The following is a 19,276-nucleotide window of genomic DNA, read 5'->3' on the forward strand; positions in this document are numbered from 1 at the left end:
TTAGGATGAAATAAAGCAACCACACACCTCACAGCACACGTTCAATTCTTGGTATCCGAGACCTCCTCAGACTCTTTGCCATCGTTAGATTTGATCTTTCCATGAATATTCCCCTTTACAAATTGGCTAAAATAAACAGTCAAAGTTGATTAAGTGTTGTAGTACTTTATTTAAAAAAAAATCAATTTTTGATCTCGTCATTATTACAATGAAACACTGATAGCAAAATGTTTACATCCTGAACTTTGCAATTCCAGTTAAAAAGGTTCTTGGTGCTTTGAAGTACTTAATTCACTCTACATGTGTACACTGAATAGACAGTACACTAAAGAGATAATACCTTTCACTATTCTCTCTCTCACCCTCTCTATTTGACCCTTTCACCTTGATTTTGGCAGTGGAAATGTGACGTCCCCGTGTCTCAGTCTCTAATTTGGCCATGACCTTAATAAGGAAAGACGAACAAGCCTTCGCCTCGAAAAAAGATGAAGGCTGGTTTAACTGCATTTTTCTTATCTCAGACCAAACTCAAATCTGATGCCTAGTGTTTGTTGCTCTACACCCAAGACCTAAAGAAATGGAAAGGCTGATTCCAAACCGTTCAGAGTTGGTCGTTTTTGTTTTGTTTGCAGAAAAAAAAAAAAAAGACATGTTTCAGCATGATTAATAAATGGGGCTTAACTCTTTTCTAAGCAAAACGCATGGCTAAGAGTACAATATAATATAAGAATGGTCCTGCATGTCACTGGCACAGTAAAATACAAATACGTTATAATGAAGTGCTCAAGTGTTAAAACGAATGAGGCAGGAAAAAAAGGGTTTGAGTACAGAGTCACAATTTTACACTGCAACCCTTCCAAATCTTTATACTATATTGTGTTAATATTGCACTGTGGGACAAGAAAACCAACCGGAATACAGAAATCTGAAAAAATAAAAATGCAAAAAATGAATGTGGTCTCATCTCATTACCTAAACGTATATAATTACGGAATGAATCAATCAAAATCAGGAATATTTTGAATTGCAGACTTTGGTGCCTTATCATATGCAGCCCCTTTTTTTAAAGAAAGGGGGAGTCTACACAAAAATAAGAAAAAAAAAAGAAAAAAAAAAGAAAAAGAAAAAACACCTAGATACATGACAAAAAAAAATTAAGGGAAACCAGGAAAATGCTGAGGGCTGAAGCTGGAAAGTTAGGAATGAAGCTAAAGTGCTACCAACACCAAAGAAAAGGAACTTGCCCTTGTTCAGCCGCCCAGCAATAATTGAATGGGGTAAAGTGGGGAGAAAGGTGGGGTGAGGAAGGGAATGAGAGGGTACAGAATTTTAGAAGTTGTTGAGATCCTGCAGGGTGGCGTCGAGCGTGGCGTGGATCTTTATGTTCTCCTCTTTAGCGGTGGCGAGCCTCTCTGCAAAACAACAAAGGTGTGAGAAAGATCACGACCGCTTCCACGGACACATCAAATATCCTTCAGAATGCCTTAAACAGGATGTGTGGACGTTTTCATTGTTTTAAAAAGACTCTGATTTTGGTGCATCAGAGACGAACATACAAAGGGAACTGAAATCTGATTCCTAATTCCCACAAGGACACGTCTGGTTATGCAAGTCGATCTGAACGAATAAAGATAATAAAATCAAGCCATGCTGGAACCTGTTAAATATTTGTTGCAAGTGTAAAACGGGAAAAAAAAGAAAATTCACGAAACCTAAACTCAATGTCCTTAGATTTTCTACAGACAATGATTGCGGTTTTGAACAGTCCACTCTCTGTCCATTAACATGTAGAATGACATTGAAAGAATTCAAATGACTCTAAATAAAAGACAGTTAAGCTCTTGATTAGATAATTACGGTAATTAACCACGGTAGCAGAGTGTAAAACAGTACCAACTAGTCTAATAAAAATGGTTCTATAACACACTCACACATGTTAGTAGAGAAGATTGTTGGGATACTGCTACACCATCTGGTACTACCTTTAAGCTAGTATACAATGTTTACTGTTGTAGATCCTGTTGCCCTCCAGACACATCACCTTATTCTGCTGCTCTACTTCTGCTTCGCGTCTGACTCATCTTCTGCTGGTCCCACACATGGATTCTCTAAAGATTTCCACTTCCCAAAAACAACTTTATGCCTCAGCATTTGAGTCTCACCCTTTCATCAGCACAAAATCATAACTGCTACTGTATCTGGTGTCACCCAGAAGAGCTGGGTTCGTCTCAAAGTGTGTCATCTCAGGGGACTTTCCTTGCAATCGTCCCCTCTGGCTTGCTCATTGGAGATCTCAATCGGCGCCTGAACCTAATAAAGTCCTGATGTTTTAAATTTCAGATCTTATACATCAGCTGACCACAAATACTCCATGACCACAAATACTGCTTTTACTAAATTTAAGAGAAGAGGAAAACATGGCTTTTATAACCACCTCGAGCTGAAATTCTCCCTTTCTGTTGTTTAATCCTAGACCTGCTTTCCTAATGTCAGCTTTAACGTATAATTATCTCTGTTTCAACTCTGGAACCTACAATCTCCACACGAGATCACAAATGAAGACCATAACACTGCATACCTACATCAAACATCTGCCTTTACAGGCACAAGCTACAAGGCTTTAAAGCAGCAGTGTTCAATCTTATCCGGAAAGGACCAGTGTGGGTGCAGGTTTTCATTCCAACCAAGCAGATGCCACACCAGAGTCTACTAAAAGCCAAGAACAACTGATTAAACAGGTGGAATCAGGAGTGGCTTCTGCTGGGTTGGAATGAAAACCTGCACCCACACCTGCCCTTTGTGGATAAGATTGGACACCGCTTCGTTAAAGGCGAATTCCTTGAGTCATTTATGTAAACTGTGTCTCTAGTGAACTAGAGGTTTTTAATCACTAACGTAATAGTGTTTGCTCATAATCCTCTTCTACTTCCCAGTGTTTTTTCCAATCTAGCCTCTCTCATTTTGTCCATGAGCTATTCACTGTTCCTGGTCGCGATAAAAGAAGGTGTATAACAAAAAAGATATTGCATTGTATCGTTCTCCTGAATCTATAAGCCTGGGTATCAAATGATACACTCAAACTTCATACATGACTGTTCATGTGATGCATTTAGTCTTTCCTTTAAGGGGTGTCGCCAACAAACGGTCCTGTAATGTTATGCTGTTTGTCCGATTTCAGAAGATCGACGTTCTAATGTTTATGTCTCTCGACTTCATTCAAGCATTTCTTTGCTGTATTGATCAGGCGGGGGGGAAAAAATTTATTGGATTAATGAAAATGGAAACCTCAGTCAATGATCCTATCAGATAAATATATTCATACTGACAACGAGAGAGAGAGCGCGAGTGAGAGCGAGAGAGAGCTCAGACAAATTAACTCCATGCCAGAAAGTGATGAAATCACAGTGGACTGAGCAGTGACAGGGAATGAAGAGTGTCCTGGCTTTCAGAAATGAGCTGCTAGCAAAGGCAATGTACAGAATGGGAAGAGGAGAATGTAGGCGAGAGAGAGAGAGAGAGAGAGAGAGAGAGAGCCTAAAGTGGATTGAAACACTGCAGTCAGTGTGCTCACGGTTGCCTTGACGTCCAAGCCGTGTTCTAAAGGGCTGTAATTATCCAATAAACTGTGATACTGGTGAGCTTCAGGTATTGAGCATTAAATGAGCTAATCAAAGCCAATATCCAGCCAAATAACATTGCCATTAAACTGAAGCACTTATGTAGCGATAAAATATAATCCAAAATGTTATGATGCAAATGAATACTTGCTCGTACATTGACTGTGTAAATGATCATCTTTCAAGTCATTTTGTGCACCCTTAGAACAAACACAAACACTCCCCCATGCCCCTCTGCACTCCAGTTCAACACCATGCAGGAAACCACTCTTACCATGCTGCTAATCCTGTTATTCTGTACAGTGAGCTAAACACACACCCCAACCTTAACTACAACTAAGCACAGCTCTCGAAGCTTCACAGCACCATGCCAATAGCAATGAATAAGGTTGTGATGTAACAGCATAATGTGTAGGTGGGCAAACCAGGCTTATTTTCATCTGTTCTACCATGTTATGTACCATGAATCTTCCATGGAGGAACCACAATGCAGAAGGGGGAAGAAAAAAAAAAAAAAGAAAAAAAACTCGTAGGAGTTGCAGGAATCATTATTAGTAACCAAAGTCATTTTAATTGTGGGGGTGCATCAAGTAAAAACCAAAGATCAGCAGGATCCATTTGAGGGAAGTTTGTTGCCATGGTGAACCTGATCAGGTGCTTGATAAAAAGCTGAAAGTTATTTATTGGACATACGATAGCTGTCTTACGATCTGTCTAAGGGGTTTTTATGTGGTTTGGGAAGCGCACATGCAGCTCACTTCACTGCAAACACATGCTAAGTATTTACATGGAGTTCATGTGATTAAGAGCATGGTCCAACTCTTCCCTAATGGCATTGCACCCAGTTTCTGTGCGTTCATCTGTGGACGTACACACAGCCATCAGAAGACAAGTGGTTTGAAGAGGTTTGAGGCAAGATATTAACAAAGTGAGGTCCGGGCTGCCTACCTTCCAAATCATCGATAGTCTTCTCAAGTTTGGTCACCGATCTTTCTCCAAACTCAGCACGGGTCTCAGCCTGAGAGTGAGAGTGAGAGTGAGAGTGAGAGTGAGAGTGAGTGAGAGAGAGAGAGAGAGAGAGAGAGAGAGAGAGAGAGAGAGAGAGAGAGAGAGAGTGAGAGTGAGAGAGAGAGAGAGAGAGAGAGAAAATAAAAACAGCCAAGTTGTGTCAAATTTACCAGACAACTAAAATCAAAACGTACATTTTAAAGCAAACAAACTAATATACAAAAGTTTCTTCTTATGCCAAAAGCAGTCAGCTAGGTTAGTAAGTTTTGCATTGGAGTTATAATCTGAATACAGCTAACAATGATGCCACTAGGTACTAGTTTAGTGTTGTGCATGCATGTTTCCTCTGAAAACGTACATTATTAATGTCACAAAAAAGAAAAAAAAATGCTGTTGTGTTTCTAAATATGAAGAAAAGAAAGAAAAAAAAAGAAAAAAAAGAAAGATAAAAGGATGTTGCTAAAAAAAACTTATGTGTTTGAAGTGCTTCTGTAAAACTACTTCCTGTTTTACATTTGAAGCCTGATTCAAAAGCTGTTTAGCAAGATTTGTAAATTGTTGCTGTGTAACTCCACTACAAACTTAACCAACTTCGCCAACCGTAATGGTCAGGTGTCCAAAAACGGTCCATTATTATGAACGATGAGGTAAAAATTGCACCACACCAAACCCAAATGCTTGCATTAAAAAAAAAAAAAAAAAAAAAAAAAAAGCACTTAATACGGAGTCAACGTGTGTGGAGGTCTGGAGCGAACTGGTCGCATGTTGCTGTGGCTAAAACAAAATCCACTAAAAAAGGATTTCTGCTTATGATGCTTATGAAGTTCTAGTCAAGTATAACACTCAGAGGAAATGTCCTAATTTGTCTAGCTGTTGAATACTTGCACGTTGGAGCAAGATGAAGATGATGCAAAGCAATTCTAGTTGTAATCGAATACCAGGTCTTAAACATGTCTGAGGTCACATTGATTTTAAATGCTAGTGGATGAGATGCACGTAGGAGACATTTCAGTTCAGAAAGGTTTTCAGAACTACATGTAGAAGATACGTGTCATGTTTAAAGTGTGGGGGGATTTTTACAGGATACCACAAATACAATTTGACTGCCAAGTACAGCCAATGTGAAGAAGAAAAAAAAAACCAGCTTTGAGAAGTATTTCAATGTAGAACTGTGTTGAACTCCCACCTCTTTCAGCTTATCCGTGAGAATCTTGATCTCTTCCTCGTACTTGTCCTCTTTCTGGGAATACTGCAATGAACAAACAGGGGTAGCAGCCAATCAGAGAATCACATTGTTCAAAACCAGATGTTTTACCAGACACACCAACACCCCATGTATAAACCTTTGTCTACTGGTCATAAGTTCACTGATCCTCCTGATTCCAGACAACGCATGTGCACCTAATCTACGGGCCACGTTCACAAGAAAAACCGACTTGAAACCGGTCCGGCACAAATGTACATGCAACATCATTCATTCTACACTGTTCTCTAGTGAACTAAGAGAGACTACCAGTTCTGCATTCCTGTGTCATTGTCTGAAGCTAGAGAAGACAGAGGCTAAGCTATTTATAAATGACCAGCCTTGAGGTTTCAGGATGAGTGCTGGAGGGGGGCGGATGGGGTGTCCTTCACAGAGTGAGCCGAGTCGGCCGGAGGACTCGCTCACACAGCCGCAGTTATCTAGAGTACTGATGTCATGCAGAATGACATGGTTTTACAAACAGGGTGGGGATCTAAGAAGCAGTGAACAAATCCAAACACAAGCTTATGAATTTCTAAGACCACACTGTGGTCAACACAGTGCAATCAGGAGCTGGACAATGTTCTGCAGATCTAAGGGATTTTTAAACGGCATTTCCTGCTCCTGGATCTTCTAAAGAACAAAATATAGGGCTTTTTTTTTTAAACTATTATTAACAGATACAGTTACAGCTCTACAAGTTAAAACATAGCTTGTTCCTGCACAAGTACATGAAAACACTCATGTCAGGAACAAACAGGCTCTCGGGTGAAGTGGGGAAATAAAATAAAATAAATAAATAAAGACTAACAAAAATCAACTTAAAATGGTGTTTAAATGCAGTTTATATTAACTGTAACTTGTCTACACTGAGCACAATACTAACACACTATACCAACACTGACTCACATGGTTTCTTATGTTAGAGGTTTTCTAAAAATGACCAGCAACAGATCATACAGGAACATTGTGAAATACTGTGTGGTCTCGTTAGCAAACGCTGAACAAGATAAGGACGCATTTAATACATACTTGCTCTTATGTGGATATAATAGACAAAAACTCTAATATCAACTTTAATATCAAACATTTCAAAGCAGGCAATTTGGTGGCTATATTACCCATCTACCCATGACATGTTCTTACATATAAAAAAATTAAAAAAAGACAAAACTGTTTCAAATTATGCACGAGAGCAGCACAGAGGCCTGTGACTAACATGACTAAACAGCCAGGGTGTTTTGCTAAGGCTGGGCTTGTGTGCTGCCGATAAGCAAAATGAGGCCCTTACATCCGAGTCTGGAATCAGTTTTTCCAAAAGCACTGTAGTATCTTAGAGCTTAGAACTGTTTATAATCCCACAAGCATGCACAAGTTCTCCTTCCCTCATTTCCTACCTTCTCAGCTTGGGCCTCCAAGGACTTTAAGGTATTGGTGACATTTCTCAGCTCCTCCTCCAATTCCGCACATTTGCTGCAGTTTTTTTTTATTTTATTTCACATTTCGGTGTTTGACAGAGAGAAGGGAAAGTAAAGGAAAGAGTAGAAAGAAATTTGAAAGATCAAAAGTCAAAATGCGAAGGGGAGGTGGGGGAAAAAAATGTTTGTGAAAAGGTAATGAAAGCAAGGGTTTATGGGAATAAAAATGACAGAAGGGAAAGAGGGGAGGGGGCACAAAAAAGAAAGACAAATTTACAACAGAACACACAGAGAGAGAGAGAGAAAAAAAAAAACCACACACTATGGACTGCTAGTGCATGATCTGGGTGTAATTAGTTCATCCCTCAACAGAAAGGAGCCATGTTGGGTTCTACATGAACTAAAAATAGTCAACTGTAACGCAGGCAACCAAAAACTGGAGTGGAAATGATCAGAGAGTGAAAAAGACTGAACCACATCCATGCAGTTTAAGTCAAGCGTAAACCACACAGATCATTCACTTAGACAAGAAAGGATGAAGGAAAGGTGAGCAGATGGGTGAACAGGAGGGTGAGAGTAGCCGGGGCAGTGGGGTGGGGGGAATTTTTTTCAAACACCTCTCTGAACCTCTCTAACCCTCTGTTGAAAAACAAAGGCACATGCGGCGCCATGGTCACTGAGGTCACGGTTTGACAGAAATACCCGTTCTGGCGGCTTGGTATAAAGGATAAATCCGAGGCCCACTTTCGCTCATCCCCGGGGCCTGTAAGAGGAACCCGCTGGGAAACAGAACTGGGCCAGTACCTTGTCTTCAGCTGCATGCAGACTCTTCAGCGTTTGGTCGTAATTCCTCAGCAGCTCCTCCAATCTGCGTCTATTGCTGTTTTATGCGGCGGGTAGGGGAGGTAGAGGAAGTGGGAGAAGCGATGCGTGACAGGGCAGACCCAAAGCGCATGCAGGTAGGGATTGGTGTGTGGAAGGTTTCAGAACATGCACACGGTCGCACAGATGGGAAAAGGAGGAAGCACAGGTAATGTTGAGTCATGATACGTACAGCATTCCCACTTTTATGGTGTTCTGAATAAAGTAAGCACTTTATTCAAGAGCTGCATTTAAAAACTCATTTATTATGCACTTAAGCTTCAAAGATACATTTTCTTTTGTTTTGTTTTTTAAGATCAATACATAAAGGTGGGGTTGCTCTTGATGTGCGCTAAAAACATGCAATTAAAAAAAAAAAAAAAAAAACAATTTAAGAAATAAATAAACCTCTTAAAGGCACTGCTTTACAGGACAGGGCTCCTAATGGCTCTGGCGAGGGGTTTTTAAGGCTGTTAAATGGTGATGGGTGAATCAGATGTTAATTTGAAGGCTCAACTACCTAAAAGAGGAACTCTAAAATGTGACCTGCCAGCTTTAAATAAAGCAAAGTCACCCATGTGTGCAGTGTAAAATGTAAAATTAGCTCTTCTACACATAAATGGTTAGAGTAGGCTGGGTGTGTGTGATTTGGGCTATTGGCCACTAAGAACGCCTGGTGTGTGTGTGAATGTGTGTGTCTCTATGATGACTGAAAGCCTGACTCACGCCTCAGCAACTTCTGCTCGCTCCTCTGTGCGCTCCAAATCACCCTCGATGACGACAAGCTTACGAGCCACCTGCAAACACACACACACACGCTTAGAGACAAGGAACAGGCTTCAGCTAGAAAGCAGAAACGGCTCGAGGAAAAAACTTTACCTCCTCGTATTTGCGGTCGGCTTCCTCTGCAATGTGCTTGGCCTCCTTCAGCTGGACCTCTTGCAGCTCCATCTTCTCTTCATCCTTTAGAGCCCTGTTTTCAATCACTTTCATGCCCCTGAGATCACACACACACAAAACATTTGAAATGACAGACCAATGACAAGTCCTTTCCAACATTAAATGGCACATCCAAGCACCTATATCAAACAAACGATGTTAATGTAAAACTATCCCACTTTTCGCCCGTGCTTAAGTTTTACATTTTCAAGGTATGACAGTAAAACTGTGATATGTTGACCGGCCATATAAAGTGTCCGATAAGGAACATGGATAATGCTACTCTGCTAAGTGTCCAATCGTGAAACCAAACCTACTCCACACTGCTGTAATGGTATAGTACAACTGCTGCAAATATACATGAATATTAAATTTGATTTCTTTTCCTGAAATATCAAGATACAGCCACACAGCTCAGCCCAGCTAGTGACGACTATCTTCTACGACTAATCTTAATATTAAGGCAGCCTGAAGCTTCTTGCCCAGATCCTTCCAAGGATTTGCCCAGCAGGGGAGCTCGCACTTGATTTAACTCAGTGTCCAGCTGCACACACGCTTAACAGAGAAGTGCAAAATACTGCAAGTCTCATCCAAAAACAACCAAGAGTTTTAATCTAATTTGCCAAATCTAGCTTTATTTGTGCACAAACTTTGAACCTCGTGGAAATTAGCTCTGTAAAATCTTGATACTACTATCATTTTATGAATTATATCCGGACCAGGATATGTTTTTTAACTAGTTGGTCTGGATTTAGTCTAACTGAGTCTTCTGGAGGAAATGTGTTCTAGAGCGAGGCTTAAATCAGCTGTATTGCATAAGACCTGGCACCCGCTGATGTGTTAAGAATGGAGATAAGACCAGAACTGGAATGCAGCCTTGAGTCACACATCATGTAACACGACAATACACAAAACATGTATATCATAAAAATACATCCATTGGTCTCAATAATTCAGTGTTTAGGGCTTGGCTTATTGAGATCGAGCACACACACACACCTCTCGCTCTCATCTGCAGCCTTCTCTGCCTCCTCCAGTTTCTGCAAAGCTGTGGTGAGCCTCCCCTGAGCTCGATCCAGTTCCTCTTCGACCAGCTGGATGCGCCTGTTCAGAGAAGCAACGTTCGACTCGGCCTACATTCAAGACAGAGAGAAAGAATGAGGGAGGGGGAAAGAGAACGTGAATGAGAGTTCAACATTCATCTTTCCCACAGCTCAGTGGACAACCTAGCTTGACCGATCTCTGTCAGTCTCCCTCATACACAGTCTTTTTTTTTTTAATAAGCTCAGTGGTTCTCATTAGTGCACTTTGAATAGCCATCATGCCTGGCTATGCTTTATCTAAAAAAATCCAAGTCCAAGTTTCAGTTGAAAAAGAAAAACAAATCCCTAGTGTGTCTAAAGGAAGATGAGAACCAGATGAATGAGAATTATTTGTTTGGGGGCCTTATGGGCTACGAGAAACCCAAAACACCCAAAGCACATACCATGGGTCCCCACAAGTAGGTCAAAATATGCAGCCACAATAAGTCAAGTGTGAAATATGACAAACGGTCGATGGGAAAGTGAAACACTGCTGCCATGGCAATGCTGTGACAGCTTGTGTGGGAGATGAACTCGCCAGCTTAATGCAAACACTATTGCCATGGAGATATGAAAATGTACTCTCAACACAAAACATTTCTCCACTACTAAAAATAACACGTATATAAAAAGTTTTAAGGGGGAAAAGCATCTTCTTACAGGTCAAAGTGTGCTTCCCCTGGAGAACAGGGGTATTTTGCATTTCAAATCTGCAAAACCGGACATTGACGTGGTGAGCATCGCTTCCTGTCTGGCTCCAGCCCAAATGAAGGCCCGTAATCAGTTGGCAAGCACACTTCCTGTGGCAGCTGAGCGTGACCCAGGAGACTGGAAACCTCCTTCTTCCTAGACTGACATTCCCAACAAAGGTCAGACACAGAAGTCTGACACCATCGCTATTAGAGTGACAACTCTGCATGATAAATTTTTTTTTTCTTTAAGAACCAAATCAACCAGTCCAACTGCTCTTTGTTTAGCCCCTAAGGTAACCTTGGTGAATAATACCAGAAATTACTAACCATTCTTCTGATGTTTTTCTTTAACTTTTGTTTTCCTAAACTTTGAGGACTACCAAAGCATCTGCAAACCCACCCCCTGGCAATGCTAACATTATGTAATCTCTAATACATAATATTTATACCTTCATATACAAATTGACATTTCAGTTACAGCTGCAAGACAGCAACGGTGCTATTTATCATCAAAACATAGCATCTTGCACTGGAAAATATGAAACCCCATTGTTGCGGCACCACAGTCAATCAGGCTACTGCTCCTGCAGTTTACATTTCCCTTTTTTATTATGCAAAAGAAGCTGTAAAACAGTCATTACCTCTCATTTACATAGATCTATGTATACTATCTGTGCATACGCTGTAGATTTCTTGGTTACTCTTGTACATGCAATATACGTAATGCACACATTTGCACAACATATATAATTTAGACATATTGTACTTTGTCTATACAACTGGCACGTATTCCTATTTTGCCCATAGCATTCTTATACACATACTAACTATACTTTACTTATTGTTGTACATATACTGACAATTATCTGCACTTGTTCCTTTGCACATTTTTTCTACTATTTGCACTTCTAGTAGGTGTCAGATAGATAGCCATCTACCAATCTATCTATCTGTCCAGTTATCCATCCATCCATCCAGAGGGCTAAATGTGTCAACACAGCAAAAGATGACACGGATGACAATCTCGAAAGCAAAAGATGACACAATCTCGAAAACACCTCCCGTTACTTTCATCACCTTTACGTTATAAACTTTCAGTAGAAACGACAGCTCTATCCTAATAGGTGCTTTCCAATGAAAACGAAACAACTTCTTGACCAATCAGAGTGAAGATTCGACTTGATCAGTATTAACATAACGGCGTCTTTTTTCTTCCCCTCACAACTTTTCACAACTTCCTTTGAGCAATTGGACCTAAACCTCTAAACTACACAAGAGTCAGTTTAACACGATGACTCCTTTACACAAGCATCTTGTTGCTGGTTTAATGACTTCATTTGATTTCTTTTTGTTTACCTGCTCCCTGGAACGTTTTTCCTCTTCGAGCTGCCTCTGCAGGACTTCGGCTCTCTCCTCGGCTTCATCCGCCTGTTGCTGAAGAACTTTAATCTTACGCTTCACCGCTTCTACACTGTTCACACCGGCCATTTTCTCTACTTTATTTCAATTCCACCCTTTTCTCAAAGAAATAACTCCGGTTATTTAATCCTCAGTGCAGTGCAGAAGACCTTGAGCTATAAACACTTAAGCCCGATTTAGCTTTTAAACACAAAATCAGATCCGGTGTTAAAATCAGTGCGCGGGCGCTAGAAAATTGTATCTAAACAATTATATAAACTTTTTTGTACGTTTGTTTTTGTTTTATTTTTAAGTATAGCTATTTGCTATTTGACTAAGAAACAAAACGGATGAAAAGAACGGAAAGGTAAAACGTTATGAAACGAATACTTAACTTGGGTTATGTTAGTTTAGCATAGGTTAGCTTAGCATAGGTTAGCTTAGCGTTTCGGATGTTTGAATCTGAGGCGACGAACTGATTTTTCTTTTCGAGGCTTTTCGAAAGAAATCCAAACAAACGCTCCGAAGGACGTATAGATAAAAAAAGGATAAAACAGAAGCGATTAGAGGCTAAAGGAAAGATGTCGGGTGTTTCTTTCCCTGTCTGGCTCTCGCACAACCTCCTTTTCTCTCATCAGCTAGCCCACTTTCAGCTTCCTCATATTAATGCCACTTCCGCTCTACCCCGCCCTATAAAGCCGGAAGTGACGCTCCTTCTTTGTACTCTAACGGCATTGAACAATATTTCGGCTTTTTTTTTACGAATAAATGTCAAAACACGAATTTTAACTCGATATACCGATTAAAAACTCGTATGTAACTTGAAAAAAAAGTCGTGGTTATATAAATGTATTTGCAGTATAAGGCCACTAGATGGCGGTGCTTTCTTTCTTTCTTTCTTTCTTTCTTTCTTTCTTTCTTTCTTTCTTGTCTCTCATTTCTTTCATTGTTTCTATCTATCTATCTATCTATCTATCTATCTATCTATCTATCTATCTATCTATCGATCTATCTTTTTTCTTTCTTTCTTTCTTGTCTCTCATTTCTTTCTTTCTTTCTTTCTTTCTTTCTTTCTTTCTTTCTTTCTTTCTTTCTTTCTTTCTTTCTTTCTTTCTTTCAATGATTTGGACAACATGAGCATTTTCCCACGAATTCTATTGGAATTATTTGATAATACATAAAAAATACGTATTATACATACTGTACATATTAAAAATATGTGGTTTATGTAATATTTGACTGCATTTTTAAATTTTTTTTATGTATTTTATTTTTTTTGATACCCATATATAACAGTGACATGATCGTTGTGTGTAGTGCAGAGGGACGTAAAGAAGGAAGCACACACCTTTCCCAAAAGGAAAGGAAAACCTGAGGATAATAATGCAAACCAATAAAAAAATGTTGAATCAATTTATTTAATATTTTTTATTATACATTTAACGTTACATTTAATATTATAGAACATAGAACAACGATGTTAGACACAATCCATTAAACACCATCCAGTAATTTTTTAATTTCTCTCAAGTTTATTAAGACAAATAAATTCAGTTTGTCATGTTACAGAGAAACCGTAAAACGTAAACTCCTCTGTCCAGGAGAAAGTTAAAACTTAACCACTGACTACAAAGACTCTTTCTATAAATAAATGTCACCTCAAAAGAAAATCACCATAGCAAAAAGTCTTCACAAAAATACACCAAAAGCCAAAACCAGAGACTTTGGCCTTTCGCCTCGCTTCCATGCATGTTCTTCTACCCATCCTCAGATCGGCACAGAGCCAGAAGAGCTTGCTGCATCTCCCCTTTGAATTCTTTCTATAAGTTAGATGACATGACATCATGAACATTACAGCTGTGGTATTTAGATAAAGTGTGTGAGGTGTGTGATCTGACCTGTATGGTGGAGTAGAGGGAAAGATTGGTCAGTTTGACGAACTCGACTCTCACACGCAGGAGGTCCTCTTCACTCCGAGCCACCATGATGCCATGAACCACAGCGCTTTTCTCTCACACACAAGCACACACAGACTACAGTCAATCTATAATGGATCAAAGTGTAATGACTGTAAATAATAAGCCTCCTTACCTTCATGCAGGTGTGTAAGCGCTGGGCCAAGAATAGTGGTGTGTTTTGGATAGTTTGAACTGCAGAGACAAGTCACATAATTATTTGCATACAGATGAGCGACAAAATCCCTATTTTTCTTTTTAAATGAATGTTTGTTGCACTTTATTTCTGTTTTGTCAGCACTGCATACAGTATATCATACAGGTATATTACAGCTTGGGTCCAGGAGAAACATCTCATCTCTCTCATCACTTCTTCTACTAAATGTATCTCTACTGCTACTCCATCTACTACTATCTTTCAGGGTAAAGAGTTTTCTCAAAATCTTGGACTAGTATAAATTTCCTCTCGTTAATATAACACAACACTTCCATAGAATCATTTCTCTTCAGTTGATGACACGTTGAATATGTTTTTTGATATACCACTTGATGAAGCCTGTACAAATTGTGTCCTCACCCAAAATCCTCAGCCCTAGTCGCAGGTCTCCTGAGAAGCTCTTCTGGATGATTTTATCCACTGCTTCGCCTTTCTGATCCTCAAGCCTAGAAAGCACTAGTACAAGAGTGTTAAGTCATCCTGGGTGCACACAGAAGATCGCACTTGTGCTTGAGGTTGAGGATAAGGGTGAGGTTAAAGTCATACCTCTGTCGAGATGGTCAGAATTGCGTGAGGTGAGCACCTGAATCCATGGCTCAGGGTTCGATTTCTTACTGATGACAGCGTCTCGTAGTTGCTAAACACACCGAGACGTGTTTAACTTTCACAACTGATCGTGACTAGTGTATTAATAACACACCTTTTGGGAATATATTGTTTATGTTATGAAGAAAAGTGAGACAGAGGTAAAGACACACCTTGGCGTCCTGCTCAATGAGCTCATAATTAATCTTGCTGTGCTTGCTAATCTCCTCTTTCTGTTCATATCAAAACAGACAAATCAATCTGTATCATCATTTATTACAAGTGAGCTTTAATAAAACAATACATTTTTGTTCATCAGACTATTGTACCTTCAATATGGCCAGCACCAGCTTGGTAAAATCTTTACTCGTCTCACTGATCAAGTCGTTCTCCAGATAACGGCCGTACGCTGTGGGCCAAAAACAAATGCCAGTAAGTTCTACAATACCTGTTGAATTCTTCATTCTGATTGGTCAGATTTTGAATACCTTAGTGTTGACTGCAAAGTAAATGTTATCACACTTGTTCAAATACATTATTATAATACATTATCATAACAAAATGATCCACAACATTAAATTTAGAAAATACTATTAATAAAGAAAATAAATAATTAAACAAATCCAATTAATTGTTGGCAAATTTTAAAAAAAGTTCTATAAAAGGATTGAAACATTTTAGGATGTGCTGTGATGAATAAATCACCTTCATGGTACGCTACAGTGATATCTCGGAGTTGGTTCGGTGATCTGGTGCACAAGACCTCCAGAAGAGCTTCCTCGTCTGTCCCAAGACCCTGCAAGGACAGTTTTTATAAAACATGTCAAGTCTAAATTGGTGTTGATGCAGAACCCATTGATATCTATGTGACTTGGAAGGGTCAGTGGTGGCACAATGTTTACGGCTCTGGGTTCTGAGCAGAAGGTCAGGGGTTCAAGCCCCATCTCTTATACATGGCTCTTAATAATCTCTGGGGCCTGTCCAGAGACTCTGTGACATCATTTGTATCCCAAGCTGGGATATGCAAAGAAAAGCATTTCACTGTGCTTTAATGTATATATGACAGATAAAGGCTTCTTGTACTTCTACATTATTTCAGCATCACTCAGTAATTTCATTTAAATGACATCGCACATATACACAGAACACAGAATTGATGAACTGAAACATGGTCAGTTGTTTTTTCTTATATTAGTGAAGAAATGACTTTAAACATTTAATCCTGGATGCATGTCATCTCACCTCCATGGACTGGCGAAGGCGATGAGCGTCAAAGTAATCCGGAGTCATCATGAGTGCTAACAGCAGCTCCTGAACAGCACCTGACAGACCTTTCTTCAGAACTGTGCTCAGATCCTCAACGTTAAAAAAGAAACAAAATCAAAATAGCAGAAATTGTTTTAATTCTTACGATCAGGGTGAACTGTTACTAACATGAAGGACAACAGGATAGTTAGTAGCTTACATTATAGCAGCAATAAGCAGATCTTTACTCAACTCTTTTATCCAAATATGATCAATCAGGTTTGAGTTAATACCTTCTGTGTGTGTTTCTGGAAGGCTGAAGCGATGCTCTGTCTTTGAGCGTTGGTCCTGTAAGTAAGGATCTTTATCACCGTCATCACGTCAGTATCTAACACACAACGCACACATATTCATAAGCTGCACTAATTTTCACACTCAGAGTGATCTAACGAAGGTTATATCGTTTTTATGCAACAGCTGGATGATGCAGGGTCGTACTTTTCTTATCCAGCGCTGTGTAAATCTGACGTGCGTCCAGATTCGGATCGAAAGGCGTAAACGGCCGGACGGTCCCAAGAGTTCCCCACCACATCTGAAATATAATATATATGCATTATAAGCATAAAACAATAGAGTACAATTAACAAATAAAGAAAAAACAGGATACCTACAGATTGTTTCGATGGAATATACTCGACCGTAATTGGTTCATTTTCCATCTCAGAAAAAATGCTGACTCCTGCAGTACAGCGTTAAATAGAAAAGAAAAAAACAGTTAAAAGTTTTGCAAAACGAGTATAGAAAACTTAATTAAATTGTAAAAATATGTTTCAACCAAAAATGACATGCAAAAATGTTCCTATTAAGTTCATCAGGCATGTGCATCAGTGTCTTGATGTGTGCTTCAGGCTACAGGGGTAACCTAGCTAGCTAATGTAGCTAAAAGTTAGCTTAGCTTGTAGCTACCGATTTGTGTTAGTGTTGCTGGAAAAGAAGAGGGTGATTTTATCGTTTTAATGTTTGATGTGAACATTAAGTACATTTTAACATGTATATAAAATATTATTAGCTAGCAGTTGATTTACTGATTGATTGATTACATGAACGTTCAGACAATCATGTGGAACGTAATCTTGGATTTAAATACTACATTTCCCAGCATTCGTAGCTTTGCTCTTTACCATATTTGTAAGATTTGTAAGAAATAGTAGGAAACATATTCTGATATTTTGAGCTTCACAGCTTGTTTGGCTTCCACCAATATATAAATGTTACACTCGATGATAATCAGGTTTTTTTGTAATTATATTTATTCTAATTTGTATTAATTATATATGAAGAATTATATAATTATATAATTATATGAAGAAAAGTAAGTCGGAAATTTAGTCGAATAGGGTACAGCGTTTAAGAGTGTCACTGTTTTGGTAATATAATTTAGGCTAGAGGAATATTTGGGGGGAGGGAGGGAAGGAGGGATAAAGAAAGAAAGAAAGAAAGAAAGAAAGAAAGAAAGAAAGAAAGAAAGAAAGAAAGAAAGAATGAGAGACAAGAAAGAAAGAAAGAAAAAAGAAAGAAAGAAAGAAAGACATGAGGGACAAGAAAGAAAGAAAGAAAGAAAGAAAGAAAGAAAGAGAAAGAAAGAGAAAGAAAGAAATAGACAAGAAAGAAATAAAGAAAGAAAGAAAGAAAGAAAGAAAGAAGCTTCATAAAAAGTTTACAGGATACAAAATTGAACAAGAAAATGCATAAAGAAAACTTTACTCAGCTTTGAGGTCTTAAATCTATTTACATATAAATATGAATATATTTAAATATTAACTGTTTGTTTATTTATTTTTAACAAAAGTCCTGATGAAAAAGTAACCCAGCAGTTTACTTACTGAAGGAACAGATCGTGATGGTATAGTTTTATCCTCAGGTGTGTGTGATCCTTCACCCGTATGCCACACTTTACCTGATCGACTGTTGGACTCGACTCCAGTTGTCCTCTTCTGTTTGCTCATAAGGGCGTGATCTAGACATCCGCTGCTGTCAAATCCTTTTTCTCATCTTCAGCTATTGGCCAAGGCGTGTAAGGCTCGGCTGTGATCAGTCGTGCAGAATAGACATAGTCACTGTGTGTTTGTTTATTATCACAGATACCCACCCAGACACAACTGGGTTTTGACCAGAGGGTAAAAAACAGTGTCATGTAAACCTTCAGTATGTACAGGAACTCTGACCACTCCTTCTGCCCTCGTTTTTTTGTTTTGTTTGTTTTTGGGCCTTGAATGGACATCATGGTGTCATATTAAGACCGGTGTGTGTGTTTGTGTGTGTGTGTGTGTATGTGTGTGTGTGTGTGATACTCAGTGGGCAACTTTTTTCAGACCCCTTAATGAATTACATTTTCAAAACATTAATGTTCAACGATACTGTTCAGTATATAATCCGTAGAACATATTAGCATGTTTTAAACTTAAAATTTGTGAAATATTTATGCAATTTAAAAAAAAAGCACTATAGAAGAGTCCACAAGTAAAATTCATCCACGATTCTTACATATTTTCTTCCTCATGATTGATTATTTAAATATTTTTCTTTTTTTATTTGTATTTTTTTCCCAAAATTCTTTAAACATGATTTGTTTATTCTTGTCATTTTTTTGATGTTTTATTATTCTGTACATCATTTTAATTCATTTATTTTCATTCCAATGTTTGTAACAAAATATTATTTGTGTGATTTTTTCACATGATTTTGGGTTTAAAATGTACTGCATGCTGTTTTATTAATTAATTAATTAATTAATTAATTATTATTAGTGATTTTTCAGATGTATGATTTTTAAATAAAAATTCTTTTTACATGCAAATCTTCAAATGATACATCACAAATAATGCGGTGATTCTTTTTTTTCATGATTCTCGAACATGATTAATTTTATCAAGTTATTTATCAAGTTATTATTATTTTTTTAATTAATGCACAACTGGTTTTCACATGATTTTTCACAATTAATTGATTTTAACCG

At 38.5% G+C, this 19,276-nt stretch overlaps 2 protein-coding genes across 3 annotated transcripts; both read right to left on the bottom strand.

Annotated features, from left to right (window-relative positions):
- Positions 1-149: 149 nt before the first annotated feature.
- LOC132848485 (tropomyosin alpha-4 chain-like) lies at positions 150-12,919 on the bottom strand. Of its 2 annotated transcripts, none has more exons than XM_060874248.1 (8): positions 12,217-12,919; positions 10,086-10,219; positions 9,027-9,144; positions 8,874-8,944; positions 7,266-7,341; positions 5,812-5,874; positions 4,566-4,635; positions 150-1,412 (listed from the first exon to the last, which is right to left on the bottom strand). In XM_060874248.1, the coding sequence occupies exons 1-8, from the start codon at positions 12,346-12,348 to the stop codon at positions 1,330-1,332; spliced, it is 747 nt and encodes a 248-aa protein (XP_060730231.1). In that variant the 5' UTR covers positions 12,349-12,919; the 3' UTR covers positions 150-1,329. The 2 variants fall into 2 exon arrangements, with proteins under 2 accessions (XP_060730231.1, XP_060730238.1); XM_060874255.1 differs by lacking the exon at positions 7,266-7,341 and adding an exon at positions 8,091-8,166.
- An 823-nt stretch (positions 12,920-13,742) lies between these two features.
- On the bottom strand, positions 13,743-18,270 carry LOC132848512 (annexin A2-like). Its single transcript, XM_060874301.1, has 13 exons — positions 18,144-18,270; positions 16,932-16,999; positions 16,759-16,852; positions 16,554-16,648; positions 16,258-16,371; positions 15,721-15,811; positions 15,345-15,424; positions 15,189-15,248; positions 14,977-15,067; positions 14,791-14,886; positions 14,350-14,408; positions 14,157-14,267; positions 13,743-14,078 (listed from the first exon to the last, which is right to left on the bottom strand). The coding sequence occupies exons 2-13, from the start codon at positions 16,977-16,979 to the stop codon at positions 14,016-14,018; spliced, it is 1,002 nt and encodes a 333-aa protein (XP_060730284.1). The 5' UTR covers positions 16,980-16,999; positions 18,144-18,270; the 3' UTR covers positions 13,743-14,015.
- Positions 18,271-19,276: the final 1,006 nt, after the last annotated feature.

Source organism: Tachysurus vachellii, chromosome 1 (genome assembly GCF_030014155.1).
Source record: "Tachysurus vachellii isolate PV-2020 chromosome 1, HZAU_Pvac_v1, whole genome shotgun sequence".
NCBI lineage: Eukaryota > Metazoa > Chordata > Actinopteri > Siluriformes > Bagridae > Tachysurus > Tachysurus vachellii.

Bases quoted from the DNA above. Each gene is read 5' to 3' on its own strand.
- LOC132848485 (XM_060874248.1), bottom strand. From the start codon at position 12,348: ATGGCCGGTGTGAACAGTGTAGAAGCGGTGAAGCGTAAGATTAAAGTT. The intron at 10,220-12,216 runs GTAAACAAAAAG...TCTTGAATGTAG, and splicing joins AAAAACGTTCCAGGGAGCAG to GCCGAGTCGAACGTTGCTTC. The intron at 7,342-8,873 runs GTGAGTCAGGCT...AAAAAACTGCAG, and splicing joins CGAGCAGAAGTTGCTGAGGC to CAAATGTGCGGAATTGGAGG.
- LOC132848512 (XM_060874301.1), bottom strand. From the start codon at position 16,979: ATGGAAAATGAACCAATTACGGTCGAGTATATTCCATCGAAACAATCT. The intron at 16,853-16,931 runs GTAGGTATCCTG...ATTATATTTCAG, and splicing joins ATATTCCATCGAAACAATCT to ATGTGGTGGGGAACTCTTGG. The intron at 15,249-15,344 runs GTACAATAGTCT...TGATATGAACAG, and splicing joins TGGTGCTGGCCATATTGAAG to AAAGAGGAGATTAGCAAGCA.